At 39.8% G+C, this 26589-nt stretch overlaps 1 protein-coding gene across 2 annotated transcripts in view; it reads left to right on the top strand.

Annotated features, from left to right (window-relative positions):
• The first annotated feature begins 2933 nt into the window (after positions 1 to 2933).
• The window catches only part of RAD23B (RAD23 homolog B, nucleotide excision repair protein), a 47574-nt gene continuing 23918 nt past the window's right edge, over positions 2934 to 26589 (top strand). Inside the window, exons 1-4 of one of the 2 annotated variants that reach the window (XM_031014545.3) lie at positions 2934 to 3545; positions 19970 to 20051; positions 21869 to 21948; positions 26219 to 26487. In XM_031014545.3, coding sequence (XP_030870405.1) covers positions 3480 to 3545; positions 19970 to 20051; positions 21869 to 21948; positions 26219 to 26487 — 497 coding nt within the window. In that variant the 5' untranslated portion in view covers positions 2934 to 3479. Of the gene's footprint in view, positions 3546 to 4538; positions 4762 to 19969; positions 20052 to 21868; positions 21949 to 26218; positions 26488 to 26589 lie in introns of those variants that run through there. The other variant, XM_004048405.5, reaches the window with a different exon arrangement.

The following is a 26589-nucleotide window of genomic DNA, read 5'->3' on the forward strand; positions in this document are numbered from 1 at the left end:
AAGTAAGTGGCTTGCCTAGAAAAAAGGCTTAGGCCAGGCGAGGACGCTCATGCCTATAATCCCAGCACTTTGGGAGGCCAAGGCGGGCAGATCACAAGGTCAGTAGTTCCAGACCAGCCTGGCCAATATGGTGAAACCCCATCTCTACTAAAAATACAAAATTAGCCAGGCATGGTGGCAGGCACCTGTAATCCCAGCTACTCGGGAGGCTGAGGCTGGAGAATCGCTTGAACCCGGGAGGCAGAGGTTGCAGTGAGCCGAGATTGCGCCACTGCACTCCAGCCTGGGCGACAGCAGAGCGATACTCCAGCTCAAAAAAAAAAAAAAGAAAAAAGGCTTAACACATGTTTAATATGTATTATTAAATTGGTTGGAGAAGTCCTCTCTAAAAAAGTAAAATTTGAATTGGAACCTGAAGATGAAAAGGAGTTAGTCATTCAAAGATCTGGGAAGATAGAGTTTCAAGCTGAAGGAACCTCAAGTGCAAAGGCCCTGAGGCTAGAACCAGCTTAACCTGTTTGAGGGTTGAAAGGGAAATGGATGACAGTGAATGAGTGGGTGAGAGAAGGAAAGAGATGAGGTCAGAGAAACTGGCAGGAGTCAGATCATGTGGGCTCTCCAAGGCCCCGTAAAGAGTTTGACTTTTATTCTAATATGTAATTAGATACTAAGCATAGGTACAACATGCTCTGATTTATGGGTTTAAAAGGCCACTCTGGCTGCTGGGGAGGCTGTTGGGGGTAAAGGGTGGAAGCGGAGAGACCAGGTGGGACGCAGGTGAAGGATAATGATGGATTAGCTTAGGGCTGTAGAAGTAGAAACGGTGAAAAAAGGCTGACTTGGGGATATACTTTGGAGAATAAGGTTGACAGGGCTTGATAATGAATTGCATGTGGTGGTTGGGAGTGCGTGAGTGAGGGAAGAGAGTTTTCAGGGATGAAGACCAGATTTTTGGTCTGAGCACCTGGGTAGATTGTGAGGCCATAAACTAAGATGGGGGAAAACTGGGAGAGGAGCAGTTTGCAGAGGGGAAGGAGGTCCAGAGAGAAATCAATTGTTCTCTTTGGCCACATTAAGTTTCAGAGGCTTGTTACATATTCAGGTGAAGATATTGCTTAGGCAATTGGCTAACTCTATAGCTAAGGGGAAAGGTCCAGGCTGGAGGTATTTCAAAACAAGGGCCAAGATGAAACCACCTGGTGACTACGAGTAGACACAGGAAGACAGAGGGCAGAAGATTGCATATTTAATTACTATGAAGGGAGTTATGTGTTGTGAAAGGGGAAATATCAGGTTAGTGGAGGGAGAAGCTGGTCAAGGAAAGTTTCTTGGAAACATTAAACCCAAGCTCCTTGAAGCCACTGAAAACCAAGCAGTGACACTGTATTAGTGAGGATGCTGTCCCAGAGAAGTAATTTGTAATTGGTCATAGAGCTAGTGGCCTGACTAGAACTGTGTTTTATACTTGAACTAAATCAAATGTGCCACAGGCACAGTATAAAACAGAGGAGAATAGCTGGGCGCGATGGCTCACATATAATCCCAGCACTTTGGGACTCCGAAGCAGGAGGATTACTTGAGCCCAGGAGTTCAAGACCAGCCCTGGCAACATAGGGAGAACATATCTGTACAAAAAAATAAAATATCAGCTGGGAAGCAGTGGTGTGTGTCTGTGGTCCCAGCTGCTCAAGAGGCTGAGGTGGAAGGATCTCTTGAGCTCAGGAGGTTGAGGCTGCAGTGAGCCGTGTTTGTGCTACAGCGCTCCAGCGTGGATGACAGAGTCAGACGCTTTAAAAAAATAAGAATAATCTTTAAAACAAAAAAGAGGGGAATAGTGGCACACCCTGGGACACGGACTCTGGAGTCATTCTGTCTGAGGTCACATTGTGGATTTGCCATTTACTACTGGCTGGGTGATTCCAGGTGCATTACTCAACATCTCTGTACTTCAGTTTTCTATCTGTAAACGGACTTTCTACTAATAGCTAACTGCTTACAGACTGTTTATCAAGATTTTACATACAATATTCAACTTCCCCCCTCCAATAATCAATGAGTGACATTATTATTCTCATTCTACTACTGAGGATCCAGAAGCACATTCACCCATTCCACAAATATTTACTGTGCACCTGCAATGTGCCAGGCATGTTCATGGGTGAACACAGCAAAATCTTTGCCTCTGTGCAGCTTCAGTCTGGGGTTCACAGGAAAAGGAGAAAGATGATAAACAAGAGATACGTACATTACAGGGTAATTATAAGGGGATACACGCTATACAAGAAAACAGAGCAGGATAACAGAGATAGGAAGTTGGGATTTTAAGGCAGCCAGAACAGACCTCACCCAAGAAGGCAATATCTGAGCAAGGATGTTAAGGGAGCCGGGGGCAACCTAGAATCCACCAGTGGGGAGAGTAAGGCGACTCGGAGAAAGGCGAGGGGCTAATGCATCCGTTCTAATAACTCTGACTTTTAACTCGGGGCTAGATGGGGAAACACTGGACAGTTCTACCCCCGAGGTGTGACAGAACTTGACCTTCATTTTAAATCGGTCCATCTGTTTAGGCCCAAGGTCCCAAGGCTAGTGAGAAAAAACAATATTTGAACTCGCGCAGTCCAGCTCAGGAGTCTGTGCTGTCGGGATTAAAGAATCAGTCGACACCCCCAGGGCTGAGCCCCGCAGCAAGCGCCCCGCGGGTGCTGGCCCCCAGACTGTGGTTACCGCCATCCTTTCACTTAAACTCCGCCCCGATTACTCCCCCGCTCCAGGGCTCCGCATCCACTCTGCCGGGTCTCCACGTAGCGCTTCCCGGGCTACACATTGCGTAACTTCGGCAGCCGGGCGGAGTCTGGACAGAGGCGGAGCCGCGGCGGACGGAGAGAACGCCCCAGCAGTAGTCACTAGGAGGAAGCCCCAAGAGCCCTTGCCGCCCACGGAACGCGCCTGCGTAATCCGGGTCCAGGCCGCCGACATTCCAGAGCCGCCTTCCGCCCCGCCCCCAATTCCGGGGCGGAGTCCTCGGCCGCGCCGGCGCAAAGCGTCGCCGCACCCCACGCCTGCGCGCTTCGCCCGCCCGGCCCCATCCCCCCCAGGTTTTTCGCGTGGGGGAGGGGGCACGTCGCGGCGAGTCACGATGATGGCGGCCACCATCCTGTGGTGAGCTAGCGGATTCCCTGCTTGTCTCGCCGACCCCCTCGCGCCTTCTGCAGACTCCGCGGCTGGCGCTCGGCGCGTGAGGAAGCACGGCGGCCCGAGTTCGCGGGGAAGGCCGCAGTCGCGGAGGCAGCGGCGCGGTCCGGGGCACGGGCTGGGGGAGAGGCCGCTCCGCTGGGCGAATGTGACAAGCCCCCACCCCCACCGCCTTCCTCCCCAGAGCGCGAGGAGCGCGGGCGACCCCGGGGCCCCGCCAGGCCACAGACCCCGCCCAGCGGCCAGCACCTGGCGCAGGCCCGGCAGCCGAGCTGCGCGGCGGCACCATGCAGGTCACCCTGAAGACCCTCCAGCAGCAGACCTTCAAGATAGACATTGACCCCGAGGAGACGGTATGCGCGCGGGCCGGGGGCAGGGGCAGCCGCATGCGGGCCGCGGGTAGCGCCCGGAGCTCGTGGGGCCGGGCGGCGCGCTCCAGCGGGGGAAGCCCCGGAGGGCGCGATGAGGGCCCTGGGTCCTGGTGCCGGCCTTGGCGGCGTATAGCGGAGCCGATCCTCCTGTCTTGGCCGTGGGCTTTGTGGCAGGAGAATGGGGAAGCAGTGGCCGGACGCCGAAGGCCTGGTGGCAGATGGCGTGGAGCGCACGCCCGCGGGCCTGGGCCTAGGAGCTCGTGCTAGCGGGGCCGGAGGGGGATGGGGAGGTCCAGGCCGTCTCGGCCGTAGAGCCTGGCTTTCTGGTATGGGTGCACAGGTGGGGGAGGGAGACGTAGGCGTCGCCACTACCCCTGTGTGGACCTGGTTAGCCGCTTAGTTCCTAGAGTTGGTAACCCGAGAAGATGAGCCTTAAGAAAAAAAAAAAGTATCAGGTTCCGTTTGCCGCCGAGAGGTGAGTGGTGGTGAAAATGAATTTGCCCCTTTCCCCTCAGAATTGTTAACCCTTTTATTTGCAAATGAATCGTTCTGCTGCCTTGCTCCCGCCACCAAACCCACACCCTTGCGTAGATTGCACTTTGAGGCCTCTTTGGTGATGGTTTTAGCTGTTAGAGCTCTTCAGATCCATCCAGGCTCAAACTAAACTTCAGATTTAACGGGTTTTCTGTGTTAGAAATCTTGGAATTGTAGGAGTTGGAACGCTGCAGCCACCCTCCCCCGATGCCCCAAACAGTAGCAGTTCAAGGGGGAAAAAAGAAAAAAAAAAAAAACAACAACTTTGAATCCTTTCTGCAGTTAAAGCCTTAAACATTTCAGAAGTCCACATTATACATTTTTCTGTATTTGTGACTGCATAAAGAGACACTGTTGAGGTCAGTACAACTTTATGCCAAGAATCTAAAAACGCTGTGAGTGTAAATTTACTGCTTATGTTCGGAAATACACCGCCAAGATTGTCATAATACTAAGTTTAAACCAGCAGCTTTCTGCCCAGCTCTATTTTTAAAAGTAGTTGATTCTATTTTGGGTGGAGATCAGGGGCTTTGGTGTTAAGTAGACCTGAGTTCCATTTGTGGTTTTGTAACTTATTTGCTATGACCTTGGGCAAATTACGCTTAGTTTCATCCTCTGTATAATAGGGATAATACCTGCCTTGCAGAGATGTGAAGATTAGATGGTATGTATTTACTTGGTGGTCAGTAAATGGAATCGATTATTTAAACAATGGATTCCTTTGAGTGGAGATACAGTGTTACGTTTTACTTATCTCATTTAATCTTAAGTTTTGTACATCTTTAATTTTTTAAGAAACAGCCTTTTTGGGATTTTGGTACAAAATTATTTGATTTGAGAATATTTATATGTGGGTGTATGCTGTGTGATTAACTTCTTAAAAGTACAGGAGATCTCAGTTATACATGAGAAACTTTTCAGTGTCCTCAGAAGTAATTGACAACACCCTGTGGACTGACAGTACTAATAGAATCTAATTTCTCTTGAATATTTCTTTACTGCTTAATGTGCATTAATAAGTTGAAGGGTGAAAGTTAAAATGGAGTTTGTTTGATGATTTCAGACAAACTACGTAAAATGCCTATTTGACTTTGGTTCTTTGTGGTAACAAATGTTGGTGCCCCAGTAACTTAATCGGCTTATAATACTCAGTTAATTTCAGAATTATTGAAAGCTAAAGAAATATTGTGGCTTTTTGGTAAATATGTGTGGGTGTATTGAAGTTATGCAGTGACTGTTTCAACAGCTCCACTGAAGTATTTATGTTCTGTAAGATTTGTTTAGCGTTTTAGGCACTTTACACATACAGTGTTAACTGAGAGTCAATGCTGTACCTGTGTTTGTGTGAATTCTTAACTATTTTTGCTGTTTTCCAGTTTATTTCCAAGGAAAAGTAATATGTTATATGTCTGGAAGTATATTTTTGAAAAGCCCATTGTTAGGGAGCGGTTTCTACGGCTTTCGCTGCTATTTATATAAATATAATTTTGTTGCTATTAGTATAAAAAAACTAATACTATTAGTCTGGGGCAAGAAATTAAAGCATTTCCCCTGGGATGTATGGAACGTTTGCATTTAATGACTTGTCAGTTTTTATTTTAATGACTTTAGGAAATATTTTTCATGACAACTGTTTCAATTCTATGTTTGTAGTGGGTTTTAATTAGTATTTGTTTTTGATACGTCACCTTAGAATTCCAGTAAGAAAATAAACAATGAAAATTATGTTTTCTAGGGCAACGCCAAGTGTCCTGTTTCTAAGTTGTTGTGAGAACGAGGTAACCAAGGATATTAGAAATAGATCTAAAATAAGATAGGATCTTATTGAGACCTGTTTTTGGTCTGGTCACAGATTTGTCCTTGTTTAATTTTTACCTAGAAGGAACCAAGGAAATTAAGTAACTTACGTAGCCAGTATAGCAACTCTTGTGAGCTTGAGATGAGCATGAGCAAAAATGGAAGAAAGGACTGTGTGATAAGTGGAATCATGGGAATGATTCATTTGTTGAACAAGTAAATGTTCAGTGAGCTTTGCTGGTAGGACTGGAGGAGTACAGGGACCTGTACAACGTGGTCTGGGGCTTCTGGGAGCCTTATTGACTTAGTCAAAGCTCATTGGCTATAGAGTAGGGGGATATACAAAATGGAAAAAGCAAGATAATTTGTTTTAAGGTGTTTTTATTTGCCCTAGTTTTAACAAAACTTTCTTAGACTTATTAGGCGTTTTGTACCATTTACTTGACTATTACTGTGATACATTACATGACGACTGCCTTTAGTGTTAATCTTTACAAAGATCTTTTTGTTTTTACAGTTGTAATGCAAGCCTTCTTATAAAATATTCAAACAATACAGAAACAAAATGAGAAGGTGGTATGTGTGGGGTAGGGAGACCATTGCTAGATTTTCTTCATTATGTGCTTTTTTTTTTTTTTTACTGTAAAAATTGTGGGAGACTTTTAAGTAGCCTACATATTAAAGCATTTTGAGATGTGTGATAGAGCACTGCTTCTCTGAAATTCTTAAAAATTCTGAAGTTTAGGCTGGGTGTGGTGGCTCCTGCCTGTAATCCCAGCACTTTGGGAGGCCGAGGTGGGCGGATCACGAGGTCAGGAGATGGAGACCATCCTGGCTAACACGGTGAAACCCCGTCTCTACTAAAAAAATACAAAAAATTAGACGGACGTGGTGGCATGCACCTGTAGTCCCAGCTACTCGGGAGGCTGAGGCAGGAGAATCGCTTGAACCCAGGAGGCAGAGGTTGCAGTGAGCTGAGATCACTCCATTGCACTCCAGCCTGGGCGACAAAGCGAGATTCCGTCTCAAAAAAAAAAAAAAAAAATTCTGAAGTTTAATGGTGTGATGGACATTTAGAGGGAAATGGAATACAGTTTTTAAGCTCAGTTTTATAGTCAATTAGTGTTTTATATTACTGTTGCTTAAAGCCATTAAGAAAGGAAGATTTAGGAATAAACCTTTTGAGATAAAAAAAATACAGTGCAGTATTTTATTGCATCACTGAAATGGTGACAAGAAAAAGTATGTGATATACAAATTAATCCTGCAGTCTAATACAAATTAATCCTGCAGTCTAACTCTTGACACTGTTTGCCTTGAACAACTAAAAACAAAACTCAGTAAGTTTGAGATGAGACTTTAAATGCAAAAGCTGAAATGTGATTGGATTAGTATATAAGTGACATTAAAATTCTACATATACGTTGGATGTTTTTGCTAAGAGAATTGCAAAGACATCAGTTTTAATATCTATAAATAGCATATTAGTGTGCTGTGAAGAATTACCTAATTTCGTGGTTTATCTCTATAATGTGATGGTTATAAAATACTGCTTTACCCAGCACCTTGGGAAGCCGAGGCGGGTGGATCACCTGAGGTCAGGAGTTCCAGACCAGCCTGAGCAACATGGTGAAACCTGGTCTCTACTAAAAATAGAAAATTAGCTGGGCATGGTGGTGCATGCCTGTAATCCCAGCCACTTAGGAGGCTGAGGCAGGAGAGTCGCTTGAACCTGGGAGGAGGAGGTTGCAGTGAGCTGAGATCGCACCGTTGCACTCCAGCCTGGGTAACAAGAGCGAAACTCCATCTCAAAAAAAAAAAAAACAAAACTGTGTGTGTATATTGCTCTAGTACTTGCTCTGTATTATACAGTATTTACTAGCCATCATTTATTAGTGAAGTATTCCTGTGGTGGTTTATTGTATTTTCAATATAGTCATGCTAGATACAATTTCATATTATGGAAGCTTCCTAGATTAAGGCAATGAGTAGTAAATGTATTAAAAGTACTATATCACAGAGGTGAAATTAAGAGTTCTTGGCATATTGGTAGAACAAGATACAGGAAGAAACTGAGAAATCTGGTACATTTTTGCCAGACTTTTGCTGTTTTGATGCCGTGCACACAGTAGGCATTTAGTAAAGATCTTTGAACTGAATATATTCTTTTGGTGAACTGGCAAAGCAGTGATCCCTCAACGTAGTGTGTTTGCATGTTGATTTATTTATTTAATAAATATTTGCTGTGTACTTACTAGATGTCAGGCCCTGCTGTGATGGTATGTGCATTCTAGTGGGATAAAACCGTCAAAAAATAAATTTTAAAAACCAGGTAATGGTAAGTGCTATGCAGAAAGTTGAAATAGGATAAAGTATTTGATAATACTTCACTGGGTGGCTACTTTTTTGTTGTTGTTTTGTTTTGTTTCTGAGACGGAGTCTTACTCTGTAGCCCAAGCTGGAGTGCAGTAGCGCCATCTTGGCTCACTGCAGCCTTCGCCTCTGGGGCTCAAGCAATTCTCCTGCCTCAGCCTCCCAAGTAGCTGGGACTAGAGGTGTGCCCCACCACACTTGGTTAATTTTTTTGTATTTTTAGTAGAGACAGGGTTTCATCATGTTGCCCTGGGTGGTCTTGAACTCCTGAGCTCAGGAGATCTGGGTGGCTACTTTTAAATTTACTAGTCACTGAAGGCCTTTCTGAATAAGGTGACATTTAAGCTAACAGCTGAGTAAAAATGAGCACTCGAGAATGAAGAGAATGTTTTCTATAGGGAACTGCTAGAGCAAAGACCTTTAAGAATGTGTTTTGGGTACTGAAAAAAAGCCTGCATTGCTAAGGTGATAGGTAAGAGATAAGGGTGAGTTGGGTAAGAGATAAAGAGAGTGAGTTAGGCAAGTGAGTTAGGCTAGGGGTTTTCAGGGTAAACTTGGAAACATTTACAAGCAGGACAGAAATCTTTGTTTCTTTGTCTCTGTCTCTCTTTTCTCTTTCTTTTTCCCTCCCTTCCTTCCTCCCTTCCTCCCTCCCTTCCTCCCTCCCCTCTCCTTTCCTCTCCTTCCCTCCTTTCCTCCCTTCCTTCCCCACTCCTTTCCCTCCCTTCCTTCCCTTCCTTTTTCAACAAGGTCTTGCTCTGTCACCCAGGATAGAGTACAGTGGCATGATCATAGCTCACTGCAGCCCCAAACTCCTGGGCTCAAGTGATCCTCCACCCTAAGCCTCCCCAGTAGCTGGGACTACGGGGGCATGCCACCACGCCCAGCTAATTTTAGTTTTTTTTTGTAGAGATGGGGTCTTGATGTTTTATCCAGGCTGGTCTCCAACTTCTAGCCTCAAGTGATCCTCCTGCTTCAGCCTCCTAAAGTGCTGGGATGACAGGCATGAGCCAGCACACCTAGCCAAGAAATATTTCTTGTAGGATTTTTAAAGGTTACTTTGATGCTGTGGGGTGGGCAAGACTGAAAAGCAGAGACATCAGTTAGGGAGCTTGGGCAGTAGTTTTAAGTAATTGCAGCTTGAACCAGGGCAGTAGGAGTGGAGATGTAGAGAAGTAGATGGAATTAGGATATGTTTTGAGAGGTACAGTTGGCTGTACCACTTGCTCTGTGACCTCAGGCAAGTTACTCAGTATGTGCCTTTTGGTCCTCTGCTGTAAAATGAGAATACTAGTATGAAAGTACTAACTTATTGGTATATGAGTTTTGAAATAATATTAACAGTGCTTGGCAATGTGGTACCACTCTCCCTCCATTGTTCTTGCTTAGAAAGCCTCAAATGTGATTAAATTCAACTCAGTGTTTGTACTTGCACCTGAGCGGCCAGAGATGCACCTTGTAGCCACATTGACTTGTCTTGCTTAAATTTATGAACATTAAGGAACTTAAGTTCATGAGCACTAAGGAACACTAAGGCACACTAAGGAACCTTAATTGGGTCCTTAGTATGCAGCACCTGACAGTCTTACAGTTTACTAGTCCAGTCACTCTTCCACTGCCACAGGATGCTTTCATATCATCTACCCTGCTTATTTTCACTTGATAACCCTAGTCTTTATTGGATTGAGAATTTGGAAATAATCGAGACAGAATGTCTACAAGGTCCTACCATAGCTACCTACCTGCTAGCCTCCTCTTACTGTAGATAGTTCTGAATTGTGGGCGGTGCTATCTAAGGCAGGTCCTTCCACTTTTCCACTATACCTCATCCCCTGTCATGTGTGAAGGACATCACTCCATCAGATCTTCTTTTCTCTTCATCACTGATTTTTCCCATTTCTAGGGTATACAAACATTTTTTCCCCATCTTAATGGTACACTCCCTTGTGTCCACATCCCTCTTTAGCTGCTGCCCTATTTCCCTGCTTCTCAAGAAAATTCAGGAGTATCTCTTAATTCTGTTTACTTTTTTCCACATCTTGCTCTTTTCAGATCCACCATACTGTTCCTAAAAGGGAGTCCTCACAACTTTGTACTTGTGCTTTGTCCTTAAGTACAATACTTTTAAAAAAGTGTTTCTCCTCTTTATTAAAATGGGAGTAATAATAATTGAACTGCTTTCCTAACAGTTGTGAAAATCAGGTGAGATCATGGGCATGGAAATATTTAGTGAATTGTGAAATTAGAAATAAATTTTGCAGTTTTTAAACAAATCCTGCTTTCATCAGTTTTTATTTCGATCATTTCACTATTCTTTCTTTAAAAGGTTTGTATGAATGAGATATTCTCATTTTCTTAGATTGACGTAATCAGCAATTTTGAACAGTGTGTAAAATCAATGAACAAGCTCCTGCCGTGATAGATGCCGTATAGGATTCCGGTTAATTTCTGAAAGAAATTTGCTAAATTTAACCCTACTGTGGCACAGTGAGTCGTACGAAGGACACTACACCATCTGTTCCCTATAAGTTTAGATAAATAAATGTTTTTTATAGTGTCACGAAAGTGAATTTTACAACTGAATGAGCTTTATAAAACTTTTAAACATTATATAAACTTATTTCGAGGAGGTAGACCAGCTACAAATGACTGACAATACATGAACAGATTCTAGAGGCTTAAACAGGTAGATAAAGTTGTTCTCACACATTATTCCCCACACACTTCTGGTTGAATTAGGTAGGCACCTTGTTTTTGCTAGTGCACTGGAGAGATCCATTCTTTGCCTATATAGAAACTTACAGGTATCTTGGGAATTCTGCTTACTCAGTTTTCAAATTCCTGTGTTTCTTTTGGTCTTGTTGAAATCATACTGTTAGGAATATATTTTTTAATAGATTAAATTGGCATGAATTGGTTGGCTTAATTTCTGTGGGACAAATGGGTTTTGGATTTCAAATCATATATTTAAAATAATAGCCTTTTGGATCATAACCCCAATTTGAGGATTGCCTTTGTTATAGTGCCTGCCTCTTCTCACATAATTAATGTTATGCTATCAGTTATTGTTTCAATTGTAAAAATCTCCTGTACTAAATTATTTTATTCCTTGGGTCCAGTGAGGAGATTTTTCCTGTTTGTACTGAAGTCAGCTGACATTTTTAAAATCAAATTTGTATTTGTAGAAATATCAGGAACCTACCTTGGGACAGAAATTCCCCAGGAAATACTCTGGTGCCTGTACCAGTTTCTCAAGTGGAAGGAGAAGAACCAAAGAACCAAAAAAGAAAAAGCATTACCTGTAGTGTAAACATAAGAAATCCTTTAGTAAACATTTGGCTTTGGGAATCTCCTTAATTTTGCTAATTGTTGATTGCCAAAAGTTAATTGCTATTATTTTTTAATTAGGCCGTGTAGTATTAGAACTGCCTTAGACCTTTTTCTTTTAAATGAAATCTTTTTCTCTTTGAAAGTCCAGTTTTCCCTAAATTACTCAAATAATTCAGGCTTGTTATAGTAAATAAAGTACAGTAAAATGTGAATGGCTTTTGCCATCGGTCTAAGGAACCACTGTAGACTCTGTATATCCCTCTAGTCTTTTTAAAAAATATATTTACACGTAATACGTGGACACAACTACACTATTTGTTTAAAAAAATTAATTAGCAACTAGCTTTTTTTCCTCATAGTTATAAATATTTCATTCATTTATATTGCATAGTGTTCAAATGAATGTATGTACATTAATTTATTTTACCATTTCTCCTTTGTGGATGTTTAGGGTTGTTTTCAGTTTTTAGTATTGCAAAAAGCAATGTAGTGCACATACTTTGTACCTTTGTCTTTGAAGTAGTTACATGAGCACCTCTAGCATTGATTTCTAGATGCGGAATTATTTGGTCAAAGTGTGGCAGATTGCCTTTAAAAATGCCTGGTCAGGCTGAGCGCCGTGGCTTACGCCTGTAATCCCAGCACTTTGGGAGGCTGAGGTGGGCGGATCACGAGGTCAGGAGTTCGAGACCATCCTGGCCAACGTGATGAAACCCCATCTCTACTAAAAATACAAAAAATTAGCTGGGTGTGGTGGCGTGCACCTGTAGTCCCAGCTACTTGGGAGGCTGAGGCAGGAGAATCGCTTGAACTCGTGAGGTGGAGGTTGCAGTGAGCCAAGATCATGCCACTACACTCCAGCCTGGTGACAGAGCGAGACTCCGTCAAAAAAAAAAAAAAAAAAAGCCTGGTCAGTACTTACAAAAATTAACAATATTTGTTATTTACAAATACCATCTCCCATATGAGTAGCCAGGATTCAAATTTAGAGACTCTGCCTCTAGAGCCTATATGTTTAACCTTTTTATTTCATCTGCCTTAGTGTCCCCATTAGAAAAAGAGGATAATAGTATCTACCTGTGTACTAGTTAACCTATTACTGCATAACAAATTACCCCAAAATTTAATTAAAACAGTAAACACTTACTATTTCATAATTTCTGTGAGTCAGAAATTCAGGGATATTTTAGCTCTGTGGTTCTTACTCAGAGTCTCAGGAAGTTGCATTTAAGGACTTCATTCTATGCATTAAAGGCTTGACTGGCTGGAGGGTTCCCTCTGAAAGTGACTTCCTCACATGGCTGACAACTTGGTGATGGTTATTGACTGGAGGCCTCAGATCCTCCCCATATGGGCCTCTCCCCAGGATGCCTGAGTGTCCTCATGACATTGTGGCTGGCTTCTCCCAGTGTTAGTGATCCAAGAGAGCAAAATAGAAACGATGGCTTTTATATATAAACCAGCCTCAGAAGTCACACTTTTACTTCAGCAGTATCTTACTGTTCTTGTGGACTAGCCATAATTTAGTATGTGAAGGGTATGTACCAAAGGCTTGAATACCAAGAGATGGGAGTCATTGGGGGCCATCTTGGGTGTTGGCTACTACAACCTCATAGAGATGTAGTACAGATTAAAAGAGTTAATTATTGTGAGGCTCTTAGTACACTGCCTGGCATATGGCAAGTACATAGCCTGCATTAGCTTTTATTCAGATGTTATATTTCAGGGCTACCCATTAAAACTTTACACAATTATTTATACTGTATATAGTTACAACAGTAATAAGGAACAACATAGTTACAAAAGTAAGAAGGAAAAATAATACTGTAACAGTGAGCAAGCTGTTATATGGAATATGCAATTGCTGACCTAATTAACAAGCAGTAGCCTAGAAATCTTATGCAAAGTGCTGTGTAAGAAGATTGACATGGCAGCTCATTATACCATCATAGGAATATGATTTACAAGATATTATTTTGATGTCTCATGCATGACCTAAATTTGTCGAATGAAAACGACTGCTTTTTTAAAGAGACAGAGTCTTGCTCTGTTGCTCAGGCTGGAGTACACTGACGAGATTATAGCTCACTCCAACCTTGAACTCCTGGGCTCATCAATCCTTTCACGTCAGCCTCCTGAGGTAACTGGGACTACAAGCAGGCACCACAGCACCCGTCTAATTAAAAAAATTTTTTTGGAGATGGTGGCTCACTATATTGACCAGGCTGACCTCAAACTGTTGGGATAACGGGAAATGACTACTTTCAATGGCTGTTGGCCTGAACTAGAATAGTGCCAGTGCCACAGAGATGCACAGTAGTGCTCACATTAGGGAATAATTAGATGGTAAGTTTAGCTTTGTGGCGGCACTTTTAAATACACTATTATGATTGTCATCCTTTGGAGGAAAAAAGAAAAACCATGCCCATCATGTTTAATATTATGTTGAGTACGTTTTTATTTTTAAATGCATGATTTTGTAAGAGAGAATTAAGTAGCTAGAAAAAATGTTTGATTTCTTGAATGTTAACCATGTCTTTGTCTCTAGTGGAATTGATGATAAACCACCATTATTTATGTAGTGGGAAATGCAGCACAATGAAAGTTCTAGCCCTGGTTATGTACTGGGACTGTGGTGCTCAGGTTTATATTCACTCTGTTGAGATGGCTTACTGGAATGGGAGCGTTGGTGTGGGGCTCAGCGCAGTTAAAGGAGTCATAATTGCATCTGTTGGTGGGCCATATCCTTTCCAAGAGAAACCTTGTGCTGAAGCATCCAGAAAGAAGGCAGTCTTTCTTGCTAATCTGTTTTGAAGTATGCTCAATTAGGTTGGATTAGGGATGATTTAAACAAAGTAATTTAGACACAGTTCTTCTACAGATACATTATGGTTTAAATGTCTCTAGGACATCCCGTGAAGGTGTTCAGTAGAGAGTTAAGTGTGCATAAATGAAGGTCAGGGAGAGAGAGCTGGGCTAGAAGTACAGATGACATCTGCATGGTTATTGAAACTAGGAGTAGACACGATGGATTATCCTGGAAGTCTAAGTAGCACTTAAAGGGCTGGCCAGGGAGGAGGATTTCATGAAGCAGTGAATGGAGAGATAGGAAAACCAAAAGTGTGGCATCCTGGAAGCCAAGGGATGGCAGTGTGTAAAGGAGGGACAGGTCAGTACTGTCACACGTGACAAGAGGAAGATAGGAGAGGATTAAGAAGTGTCCTATCATTATGGTGTTGCAGAATTCAGTGATGTTGGTAAAGAGCAGTGTTAATGGAATGGCCAGTGGTGGGTGGTTGGGGGGGGGGGACTACCAGAGAAAATAAGCAGCAGAATGAGAATAAATTTCATGATTTTGTTTATCAGCACACTATTGCTCTCTTTTGAGTAGTTGGTTTGGGATTATGAATAAGTGAGGACAGTGGTGTGTATTTAAGTTTTTGAAGAATTAGATTATGGGGGGAGAGAGTCTAGGAGGAGACGTGATTGTTAAGTGTTTGTTTTTAAAACGATGAAGTATTAGGTCTAAGTGTGAATGAAAGTGAACTGAGTGAGAGAGAGGCTGAAAAAGCTGGGAGGGTTAGTAAATATAATGAATTTAGTAAGATACTGAAAAATACTTGGAGGAGAACCAGAGGACAGGTGGAAATAATTAGGTTTGAAACAAAGGGATACTTTTTTCATTTAATAGGTGAGAAGGAGATGTAGGTGGGTCTGGATGCAACAAAGTTAGACAAAGTTGAAAATAAGTTCCTCTGTCTTCTGTTTTTAATAAGGTAGAAAGTGGTCACCTGTGGAGAGTACGAGAGGATGCTGTGAATCAGATTTAGAGTAGAATGCAGATTTGAGATATTCTTTTGGAGGATGGAGAAGAGGGCTAACTAGGGGGAACAGAAGATTTAGTGTATCCTTTTCTCCACTAGCATTTAGAAAATGGTATAAATATAGATAGGCAATCTCTTAGGTAAAAGGTGAGATTTGTTAGCTAAGCAAGGTTAGGACAATGAGACACCACAGAGTGGTTGGAGTAAATTTTAGAGGTTGAGTACTGACAAATAAATGGTGTTGGTCCAAATACAGAATTTTGTGTGTCAGGAGCAGCAGAAAGACAAGGAAGTTTTTGATATTAGGAAGAAGGTGATAGGAGCAATGATAGTGAAGATTGAAATGAAAGTAGAGACTCTAGGGACCAAGTCTTAAGGAGATTCAAGATCAAGTATAGTGAACAGTTACTAAGAGCTGGTAGGAACAGGAGATTGGTCACTTATAATTTTAAACATGGAGTGGTTTTTAGATGACAAAATTCAGCCTGTGTTCTGTAAGTATAGATTGGATTGTAAGTAAAGATCACTGTTTTGTTCAAGGTAAGGAACAATGCCAGAATTTTAGACAGGTCAGTGCACCTGGTTCCAAAGTCTGGTTCAGTTATTTTCTTTGAAGTGATACTGTTGGGTCAAATCCCCGTGCCTTCCCCCACCACCTTAAAAATGTTGAAGCATCTTGGCATGTTGCCCTCAAAAATTTTGATCATTTGATACTTTAATTCTTATTCTGAGAATGTATTTCTTCACCTTCAATGCCAAGAATTATTCAAAACAATCTTTCCAGTGTGATAGTCTATTGGATTAATAGGCATCAAATATTATGCCTATCAAATATTAATAGGCATCAAAATTTATGTCTTTGGTTACTAATGAGGTTGAGCTTTTCTGTGCTGTGACTGTGTAATTGTGAATTGCCTGCCCTATCATTTGTCCAATTTTTTTATTAGTGCAAAAACAGTTTTGTGCCTTGTCTCTCTCTCTTTTTTTTTTTTTTTTCTTGAGACAGTCTCATTTTGTCACCCAGGCTGGAGTGCAGTGGCGTGATCTTGACTCACTGCAGCCTCAGCCTCCCGAGTAGCTGGGATTACAGGCGTGCGCCACCATGCCCAGTTAATTTTTGTATTTTTAGTAGAGACGGAGTTTTGCCATGTTGACCAGGCTGGTCTTGAGCTCCTGGCCTCAAATGATCCACCCACTTCGGCCTTCCAGGGTGTTGGGATTACAGGCGTGAGCCATGGCACCCAGCTGCCTTTTCTCTTTTTTAATTGCTTTTTTTTTTTTTTTTGAGCTGGAGTCTTGCTCTGTCGCCAGGCTGGAGTGCAGTGGCACAGTTTCGGCTCACTGCAACCTCCGGCTCCCTGGTTCAATTGGTTCCCCTGCCTCAGCCTCCCGAGTAGCTGGGACTACAAGTGTGCACCACTATGCCCGGCTAATTTTTTTATTTTAGTAGAGACAGGGTTTCACCATGTTGGCCAGGATGATCTTGATCTCTTAACCTTGTGATCTGCCCGCCTTGGCCTCCCAAAGTGCTGGGATTACAGGCATGAGCCACTGCGCCTGGCCTCTTAATTTCTTTTATTTTTTTAATTTTTATTTGTCCTTTTTTTCTGTTTGAGTTGCATGTTTAGCCTGTTAATTTTTCTTCTTTATTGAATAAACATTTTTAGTGTTTAGTCTACAATTACTTCTTTAGCCAAATCATATAGGTATCTTGTGTGGAGCTCCCATTGTTATGTTCTTAATATTCTGTGTTTGTTTTGTTTTGTTTTGTTTTTGAGACAGAATCTTGGTCTTGTCATCCAGGCTGGAGTGCAATGGTATGATCTTGGCTCACTGCAACCTCTGCCTCCTGGGATTCAAGCAGTTCTCCTGCCTCAGCCTCCGAAGTAGCTGGGATTACAGGTGCCAGCTACCATGCCCGGCTAATTTTTGTATTTTTAGTAGAGATGGGGTTTCACCATGTTGGCCAGGCTGGTCTCGAATCCAACCTTAGGTGATCCGTCTGCCTTGGCCTCCCGAAGTATGGGATTACAGGCGTGAACCACTGTGCCCAGCCTTAATATTTTTTAATCAATTTTGATTTCTTTGAAGCAAAAGTTATTTAGTAGTAAATTACTAAAGGGCCTTTTTTTTTTTTTGGTCCAGCTTTTCTTAATTTATGGGGCTTTTTTTTCCTTTTGTCCTCCCTCATTTTTGATATAAAGCTAGAGAGTCCCGTTATTTATTTAAGCGTTTTGAAATATGAAATATTTAAGTCTGTCTTATACTTCATTGTAACCTGTCAAGAATGAGATATTCCTGCATGTTTATTTTCTTTTATTTGTTGCTTCATGTGTGTCTTTTTTTTCTTCACATATGTCTATGGTCTGTTCATTTATTTGTCCAGCACAGGATAATGGAGCACCCACTCCATGCCAAGCCACTATGTATTGTTCTGAGAACTGGGTTCATGCATAGAGATACACTTGGTCTGTAATTTATTTGTAGTTTTCCTAAATAATCACACTTGCAAATATTGTATCCTTTTGTCCCTCTGTAAACAAAGTTTGAGAAGAAATTTACCATACACCACTGAGTGCTCCACCCATGCTCTGCCATCAGTTGACTTGGCAAGTCTCTTAGCATGTAGGACAGCAGTCCTCAAATGACTTGGTTTCAAGACTTGTTTACATTTAAATAAGTTATTGAGGGCTCCAAAATAACTTTTGTCGATATGCTTACGTTTTATTTTATTTATTTATTTTTTAAGGCAGATTCTCACTCTGTCACCCAGGCTAGAGTGCAGTGGTGTGATCTTGGCCCACTGCAACCTCCACTTTTCAAATGATTCTTGTACCTCGTCCTCCCAAGTAGCTGGGATTACAGGCATTTACCACCATGCTTGGCAAATTTTTTTTTTTTTTTTTTTGCATTTTTAGTAGAGACAGGGTTTTACTGTGTTAGCCAGGCTGACCTCGAACTCCTGGCCTCAGGTGATCCTCCCACTGCAGCCTCCCAAAGTGCTGGGATTACAGGCATGAGCCACTGCGCCTGACCCAATGTACTTGCATTTATTAATGTTTACCACATTAGAAATTAAAACAAACTTTATTAATGTTCATTTAAAAATAAATATAAACTTATTATAATAAATATTATACTTACTTTTTTTGCAAAAAATAACTGTGTGCCAAAATAACAGTAACAACAAAGCACTGAAAAGACTGACACTGTTTTACTTTTTTTTTTTTTTTTGCAAATCTGATGTTTGGCTTTAAAAAAATTTTACTTGTGTTTTACCTTTGAAATGGGGAACAGTGGAAAATAGTGGATTGAGATTTTTGTGATGGATTTCTACTTTGGGGAACATCAGAATAGCAGTGATGCTACTGACCCATTTCAGGAAGATCAGTGCAGCAAGGAAGGTTTATATGGTATTTGCAAAATACTCTGCTTGGAGTCATAAGGGGTGGTAACCTCTTTATTTCCGTCTCCTCATCTATAAAATTGAGTGGGTGACATTTCCCTTTGTCCCAGAGTTTTGAGGATTGTGTGAAATTGTATGTTAACATCTGAAGCTAAATAAGCTTTTTTTATCTTTGAAGTACACACCATCACTTTTTAATTGTACAAAAGAAACCTTTATTTGTATCCCTTTCTGTCTAAAACTCAAGAGAACTGTCAACTTAGATAATTTTCAAGAAGTATTGAATTTTTCTCCTTGGTTTTTGTGCCTTTAAAGTAATGAAAGTAGTTCTATAAAGGCAAATGGGAAAGCCATCTCTGCCTTTTTTACTCCTGTACCTCCCTACTTAACAAGTTAAGAAGTTCATTAGACTCATTTTTGTAAATACTGTATAATGAGCCTAATTGTCACACAATTTTAGGAAATGAAGAGACTATAAAGGTCATGGATTCCAGCTCCTCTTACAGATGAAGCTGATGCTGAGAGAAGCTAAGCTGCTTGTTTAAGAGCATTGAAGTTGTCTGGAGGTTTTCAGCCTGGGCTGAACTTTGGAAACACCTGTAAAACTTTTTAAAAATACTAATGTCAAGGTCCCACTCTCAGAGATTATGTTTTAATTGGTGTTTGTAAAGTCCCCCTGGTGATTGTAATGAAACATAACACTTAAAATGAATCATTTGCCTTTTAACATTCACAATTTAACCTTTAACATTGAAGTATTCTTATTGTTGATGAGACTGTTTTATTTCTTAGATTTTTTAGGTGATTGAGCTTTACTTTCTTGCTCCGTGGAAAATAAACCCATAAACACTATATAAACCAAAACTTTGATGTTGAAAACTTTATTTTAAATTATCAGGTCAACTAGTAAATTTTAAAAAATCTGTGTGTATCAGATGGTGTTAAAGTTTATGCCTATCATAACTAATAATATGAGTTAGTGTTGAATCTTTTTTGATATAAATTGGAAAAACATAATATTTGAGGTTTTGGAAGCATTAATAATTATGTATATAATTTTTGTCTTCCATTATTTATTCAGATTCTGGATTGTCATTTTTTATTTAGACTTTTTCCAAAACAAATCTTTATTTTTCCTATAGGTGAAAGCACTGAAAGAGAAGATTGAATCTGAAAAGGGGAAAGATGCCTTTCCGGTAGCAGGTCAAAAATTAATTTATGCAGGTATGAATTAAATATTAAAATTAACATGCCATGTCTTGATATTCTTTTAGTTTTAGAAATGTTATCTTATATATTGTAGTATATTCAAATTGTCAGAAAAATGACTGTACAAATAAAAGCAGTGAAAGAGCAGTCATTTGAATCTAATATTAATATTCAATCTTCTCTTTATTCACATTTGCCCTATGTATTTTTCCATCAAATGGTATTAGTTTTGTTTTATCTTTTGTAAGCATCATGTAACTGGCTTTTGTGTTTTTAATCAAACGGAGCTTTTTTTTTTTAAATTGAATTGAAACCATTTATACTGATTGTGTTGTTATTCGTATGTTTGGAATCATTCCTGTAAAATTATTTTAACCAAAACTAACTGAAGAGTACAGAAAAAACACATCACACAGACACCTACAGGGAGAAGAAAAATTAATATTCAGATTATGTAAAGAATTCTTAGAAATCAATAAGGAAAGGATGACCAATAAAGCAACAAAGGATAAGAGTAGGAATTACACATTTGACTAGCCTCACTAATAACCAGGAAAATGTATATTAAAAATACATTTGATATCCAAATTTTTAGAGAAAATGCTTTCATTGTAGATGTTAGTAAGGTGGGTGTTTGATCGCCCATGGATTCTTCTCTTTTTCTGAATAGTGTTCCCTAAAGTGAGACAGCCTGAAGGAAATGCTAACCTGGTGATTCAGTCCCATTATTTTTATAGGTCAGAATTCAGAAGCCTAAAGAAGCGGACATAAAATTCAAATTTCCAGTTTCTTGTTTTGGCCTGTTTTCCCATTCCTATCCATATTCCTTTCTGACTTAATGTTAGCAGCTTTTGATTCAATAGCTTTTTAAAGGTGGAAAACTAAATTCATGTATCAAGAAACAGTAGAGAGTCCTACCTACCTAATAGTGACCTTCAGCACGACCACAGTCTTGTGTACTTCGTGCATTTCTGAGTTCTGTAGCATCTTGCCCTTTCTTGTGTATCATGTCGTTTTCTGAAGTACTTTTAGTATCTTGCTTTGATAGTGTTAGAACATTTCTGATTTATCAGATATCAGTATTTTGGGGAGCAGGAAATTTGTTTCTCTCCCTTTCTTCATATCATAAAAGAATATAGGTTATTTTCCAGAGGACCCCTGAGCAATCGGAGTATTGAATTTTCTTTATCTTCATGATCTCCTCCTTTTCAGGGCCTCTTTCATATTTCCTTGCCCAGTAAGTCTTTTGTATAATCAATACATTTGTAAAAATTGATTGTCATTCTATATACACTATATAAGTTTGACATCTTTTAGTCAAATGCTTATGCTTTTTAGTTTTATTTGTTTGAGAGAGGGTCTTGCTCTGTCACCCAAGCTGGAGTGCAGTGGTGTGATTATACTTGCTGTATCCTTGAACTCCTGAGCTCAGGTGATCCTCCTGCCTCAGCCTCCCAAGTAGCTAGGACCATAGGCATGTGCCACAATGCCTGGCTAATTTTGAATTTTTTTTTTTTTTTCATAAACAGGGTCTTGCTATGTTGGCCATGCTGGTTTCAAACTCCTGGCCTCAAGCTATATTTCCTCCTCAGCCTACCAAAGTGTTGTGATTACAGGTGTGAGCCACCATGCCCTGCCGCTTAGGAGTTGTTTTATTTTTATCTTGATTGATTGGTTTTTCTTTGGGAAAAGTACAAACTGATAGAATTTATGTTGGTGATTCATATTTTAATATTTCTGAAATATTCATATTTCGAGTAGAAAGTTGTTTTAACTTAAGTGTAAGAGAAAGATTATGCCTTAAATGATTTTTTTTTCTCTTAATGTATTAGGCAAAATCCTCAATGATGATACTGCTCTCAAAGAATATAAAATTGATGAGAAAAACTTTGTGGTGGTTATGGTGACCAAAGTAAGTTTCAACCTCATTCTGTATATCTTTATGCATGTGGGTCTTTTTAAAAATGATGATCACAAGTCCACACAATGGACACAGTTTATACATATCCATAGTGGTGTACACTTAACTACTATGAAAGGTTTTTAAGAATTTACCTTAAGTGAAACATAAAGTTATTAATGTTTTACATTAATTACACATTAAACTATAATATAGTTTTAATAAAATTTTATGTAAATTAAAACAATTGAAAAATAAAATGTCATGTTAAAATTATTTTTGCTACAGTAGTGAAATCGTTATATAATTCTTTTAAAATGTCTTTATAAGTGGAATAAATGTTTATTCTGTAGTTTTTGTAAGCTTGCCTTAAATAGACTTGCTAAATTACGTACTAGTCCTAACAGATTCCTCAAGACAGAAAAGGCATGAAAGCTTATTATTACAGTGATAGTTCTTAGTGAAAGAATATGTTTTTAGAAACTAAAAAAAGGGAAAAGATAACTAAAGAAATGAAGGAATGATTTTTATGAGGAAGTTTTTTTTGTTTTTGTTTTGTTTTTTTTTTTTTTGAGACGGAGTCTTGCTCTGTTGCCCAGGCTGGAGCGCAGTGACGCTGTCTTGGCTGACTACAAGCTCTGTCTCCTGGGTTCATGCCATTCTCCTGCCTCAGCCTCCCTAGTAGCTGGGACTACAGGCGCATGCCACCACGCCCGGCTAATTTTTTTGTATTTTTAGTAGAGACAGGGTTTCACCGTGTTAGCCAGGATGGTCTCGATCTCCTGACCTCGTGATCCGCCCACCTCGGCCTCCCAAAGTGCTGGGATTACAGGCGTGAGCCACCGCACCCAGCCTGGAAGTTTTAAACAGATACTTTTTTGTGATTTAGTAGGCTGGAATGTATTTGGAACAATTTATAAAATTAAATTTTTTTTAAAGCAGAGAATGAACATGGATTTTTTTAAGAGACTATATACTTGTTTATTTAAAGATATATAATGCAGTGTAGAATTAAGAGACAAATGGAGAAGTGGTACTCATGACATTCATTTTTAGGACTGGATTGTCATAATCTGAGAAAGAACAGTGTTACTTGTAGCACTGAAAATGAGTTTAAATCACTAATTGAAACCACTTCATCAAAAGCCAAAAGTGGATTAAATGTGGGTTTTTTCTCAAAGTCACAAAATAGTTAATAGTCATAGAAAATAGAATCGAAGAAATAAATTTTAATTACCACATGCTTTTGTACTGGGAAACAAGAAGCTAAATAGTTTACATGTGTTGAACATTTTTTAATTCATTAAGAACCATGTTGATTTTGCTATACTTAAGAACTTAAGTCATTATATGTTAAGTTTAAAAACAGAAGCAGAATCTTGAGGAAACCTTGTATCATCTAGGTTTTTTTATTCAACTGTGGTAAAATATAACAAACTTCCAGTTTAATCATTTTAAGTGTACAGTTCAATAACATAGTTACATTGTTTTGCAGCTATCACCATCATATAAGTGGAATCCTATGGTATTTGTCTTTTTGTGACTGGCTTATTTCACTTAGCATAATGTCATCCAGGTTCATCTATCTATGTTATAGCTTGTGCCAGAATTTGCTGAACTTTTAAGACTGAATACTGTCCTATTTTCCTATCTAGTTTTAGCATACATAGTACATAATGGGAAATGTGATAGCCACACATTTAAATATGTTTTGTTACTGGTCTTAGTTTCTTTTAATATTCAGTAATCCTGACTATTTAGAACACAAGAATTAAGCAGAAAAAGTCTCAATAGGTGCGTGTGTTTGAGGAATAGATACTTGAAGCCTATCGTTATATTGCATACAGTCCTTTTGTTTTTCCTTAAAGTCTTTTATTCCTAATATTACATAGGATTCTAATGATATTTATGATTGTTTTATTTGAAGTTAATAGTAGAGGACAACTATGAGAAGGGAGGGAATGCTGCTACAGTAAGGCATTATGGAAGCACTGAGAAATGACCTTATTAATACAAAGAAGGGAAAGGAAAAAGCTATTAAGATCAAAAGCAAGAATAAAAACTAAAAAGCAGAGAAGGGCTTGGTACTGTTTAGAATAAAGTATAAATAGCTGTTCTTGGCAGTAGGAACCTTGAAGGGAAGTTATATTGCAATATTATTTTGATAACAAATAATTAAGGAAAATATTAAATGAGTATACCACATTTAAAAATACATTTTTATCTAGATTGGTTATTATAAAGTTTTGGTGCTTAAGACTCTGAATTTTCACCTTTGTGAAGCTCCAGTTTATCCAGAATAACTGAAGATCCAGAATCATCTCAGGATTTCAGCTCATTTTAGTTTTAGAACATTAATAATCTGCAGAATATTATATTGGCTGTTAAGAAAGTTAAGTTAAATAGGAAAAGAAGGGAGTAATGCTACTAGTATTTTTTAAAAACCTATCACCTTTCACTAACCTTTTTCCTAGTGTCTTCTTTATTAGTTCAAATCAAAAAGACAAGGCAGCTCATTGGTTTTAGAGTTTGTTTATGCTTGTGGCAAATTATGTTGAATTTAAGCCTTGTCTTCCACTAAAACAGCTACCTTTTGTCCTTGGGAAAGTTATGAACTAAACAGGTAGCAAGCATTGACAGGCCTTAGGAGAAGACTAAAAATCATGTATGATTTTTACACATGTACAGTTGACCCTTGAACACCACTGAGCTTAGGAGTGCCGGTCTCTCCCCTACAGTCAGAAATCTGCATATACCTTTTGACTTGCCCAAAACTTACCTACTAATAGCCTACTCTTGACCAGAAGCCTTACTGATAACGTAAACAGTGGATTAATACATGTTTTATATGTTACATGCATGATATACTGTATTAAAGTAAGCTAGAGAAACTATTAAGAAAATCATTGCCAGGTATGGTGGCTGATGCCTGTAATCCCATTGCCTTGGGAGGCCAAGGTGGGCGGATCGCTTGAGCTCAGGTGTTGGAGACCTGTCTGGGTAACATGGCGAAACCTTGTCTCTACAAAAAAAAAAAAATACAAAAATTTAGCGGGGAGTGGTAGTGTGAGCCCGTAGTCCCAGCTACCTGGTGTTGGGGGCGGGGGCAGTGGCTGAGGCAGGAGCCAGGAGCCTTGGGAGGTTGAGGCTGCAGTGAGCTGTGATCGTACCACTGCACTCCAGTCTGGGCGATAGAGTGAGACCCTCTCTCAAAACGAAACAAAAGAAAATCACGAGAGAGAATATTTTTAGTGTTCATTAAGTGTAAGTGGATCATCATAAAGGTCTTCATCCTTGTCTTCACACTGAATAGGCTGAGAAAGAGAAAGGGTTGGTATTGCGGTCTCAAGGTGGCAGAGATGGAGGAGGTAGGAGAGGCAGGCACACTCAGTGTAACTTATATTGAAAAAAATTATCATATAAGTGGACCCAGTGCAGTTCAAACCCTTGTTGTTCAAGGGTCAACTAATTGTTTTTTGCTCTGTGGGAAACTTTATGGCTCTATTTCCAGTTCAGAAAGTGCTGAGCGTGTGGAGGTAACTTAATTTGGACTTTATTTTTCTGCTTAACTACATATATGTCTGAAAGTATTGTGAACCTTTTTGTACTTGGATCTGTTGATTTGTAGTCAATTTTGGGATTTTCCTCCCTCTTCTAAAAATACAGTACAACAGAATATTTGACATGTTTATAAATAAACATTTATACTGCCATTTCAAGAACATTATTTTGGGCTGGATGTGGTAGTTTATGCCTGTAATCCTAGCGCTTTGGGAGCCCGTGGTGGGAGGATTGCTTCAGGCCGGGAGTTCAAGACCAGCCTGGGCAAGGCAGCAAGACCCTGTCTTTAAAATTAAAGAAAATTATTTTGTTAATGCTTTTAAGTGGTATTAGGTACCTTAAAGTTACAACTTAGGTACGTAAAGTTTTTTTGGGAAAATGATACGGGGTTTTTATATATATATATATATATGTATATATATATATACTCTATTTCAAATTTTTTATTTTATATTAACTTGATATGAAGACGGAAATTGTTGGGTAAAATTAATTGTGGTTGATAGTTAAGATTAACATACGCTGTCATGAGCTTCGAAAGAGTAACCATGAGTCAGATTGTTAATATTGATCATTTATTGTGTCATTTTACAAAATTATTTTCAAGTTATAGGTTGTTATTAGTGCTACGTTTGTGGCATCCTGTAACGGTACAGTCTAATTAGAGATCAGGCAGTATGTAGTATTTTATCGTAATTATTTTGTCTTTTAATGTGTTTAGCCCAAAGCAGTGTCCACACCAGCACCAGCTACAACTCAGCAGTCAGCTCCTGCCAGCACTACAGCAGTTACTTCCTCCACCACCACAACTGTGGCTCAGGCTCCAACCCCTGTCCCTGCCTTGGCTCCCACTTCCACACCTGCATCCATCACTCCAGCATCAGCGACAGCATCTTCTGAACCTGCACCTGCTAGTGCAGCTAAACAAGAGAAACCTGCAGAAAAGCCAGCAGAGACACCAGTGGCTACTAGCCCAACAGCAACTGACAGGTAGGAACTGGATTCTAGGAAATTCTATCTCAAAATCCGTGTTTAACAGGAACTTCATGCATTTATTTTGATATTGTTTTGATCAAACCGACTATATCTACT

This window comes from Gorilla gorilla, chromosome 13 (assembly GCF_029281585.2).
Source record: "Gorilla gorilla gorilla isolate KB3781 chromosome 13, NHGRI_mGorGor1-v2.1_pri, whole genome shotgun sequence".
NCBI lineage: Eukaryota > Metazoa > Chordata > Mammalia > Primates > Hominidae > Gorilla > Gorilla gorilla.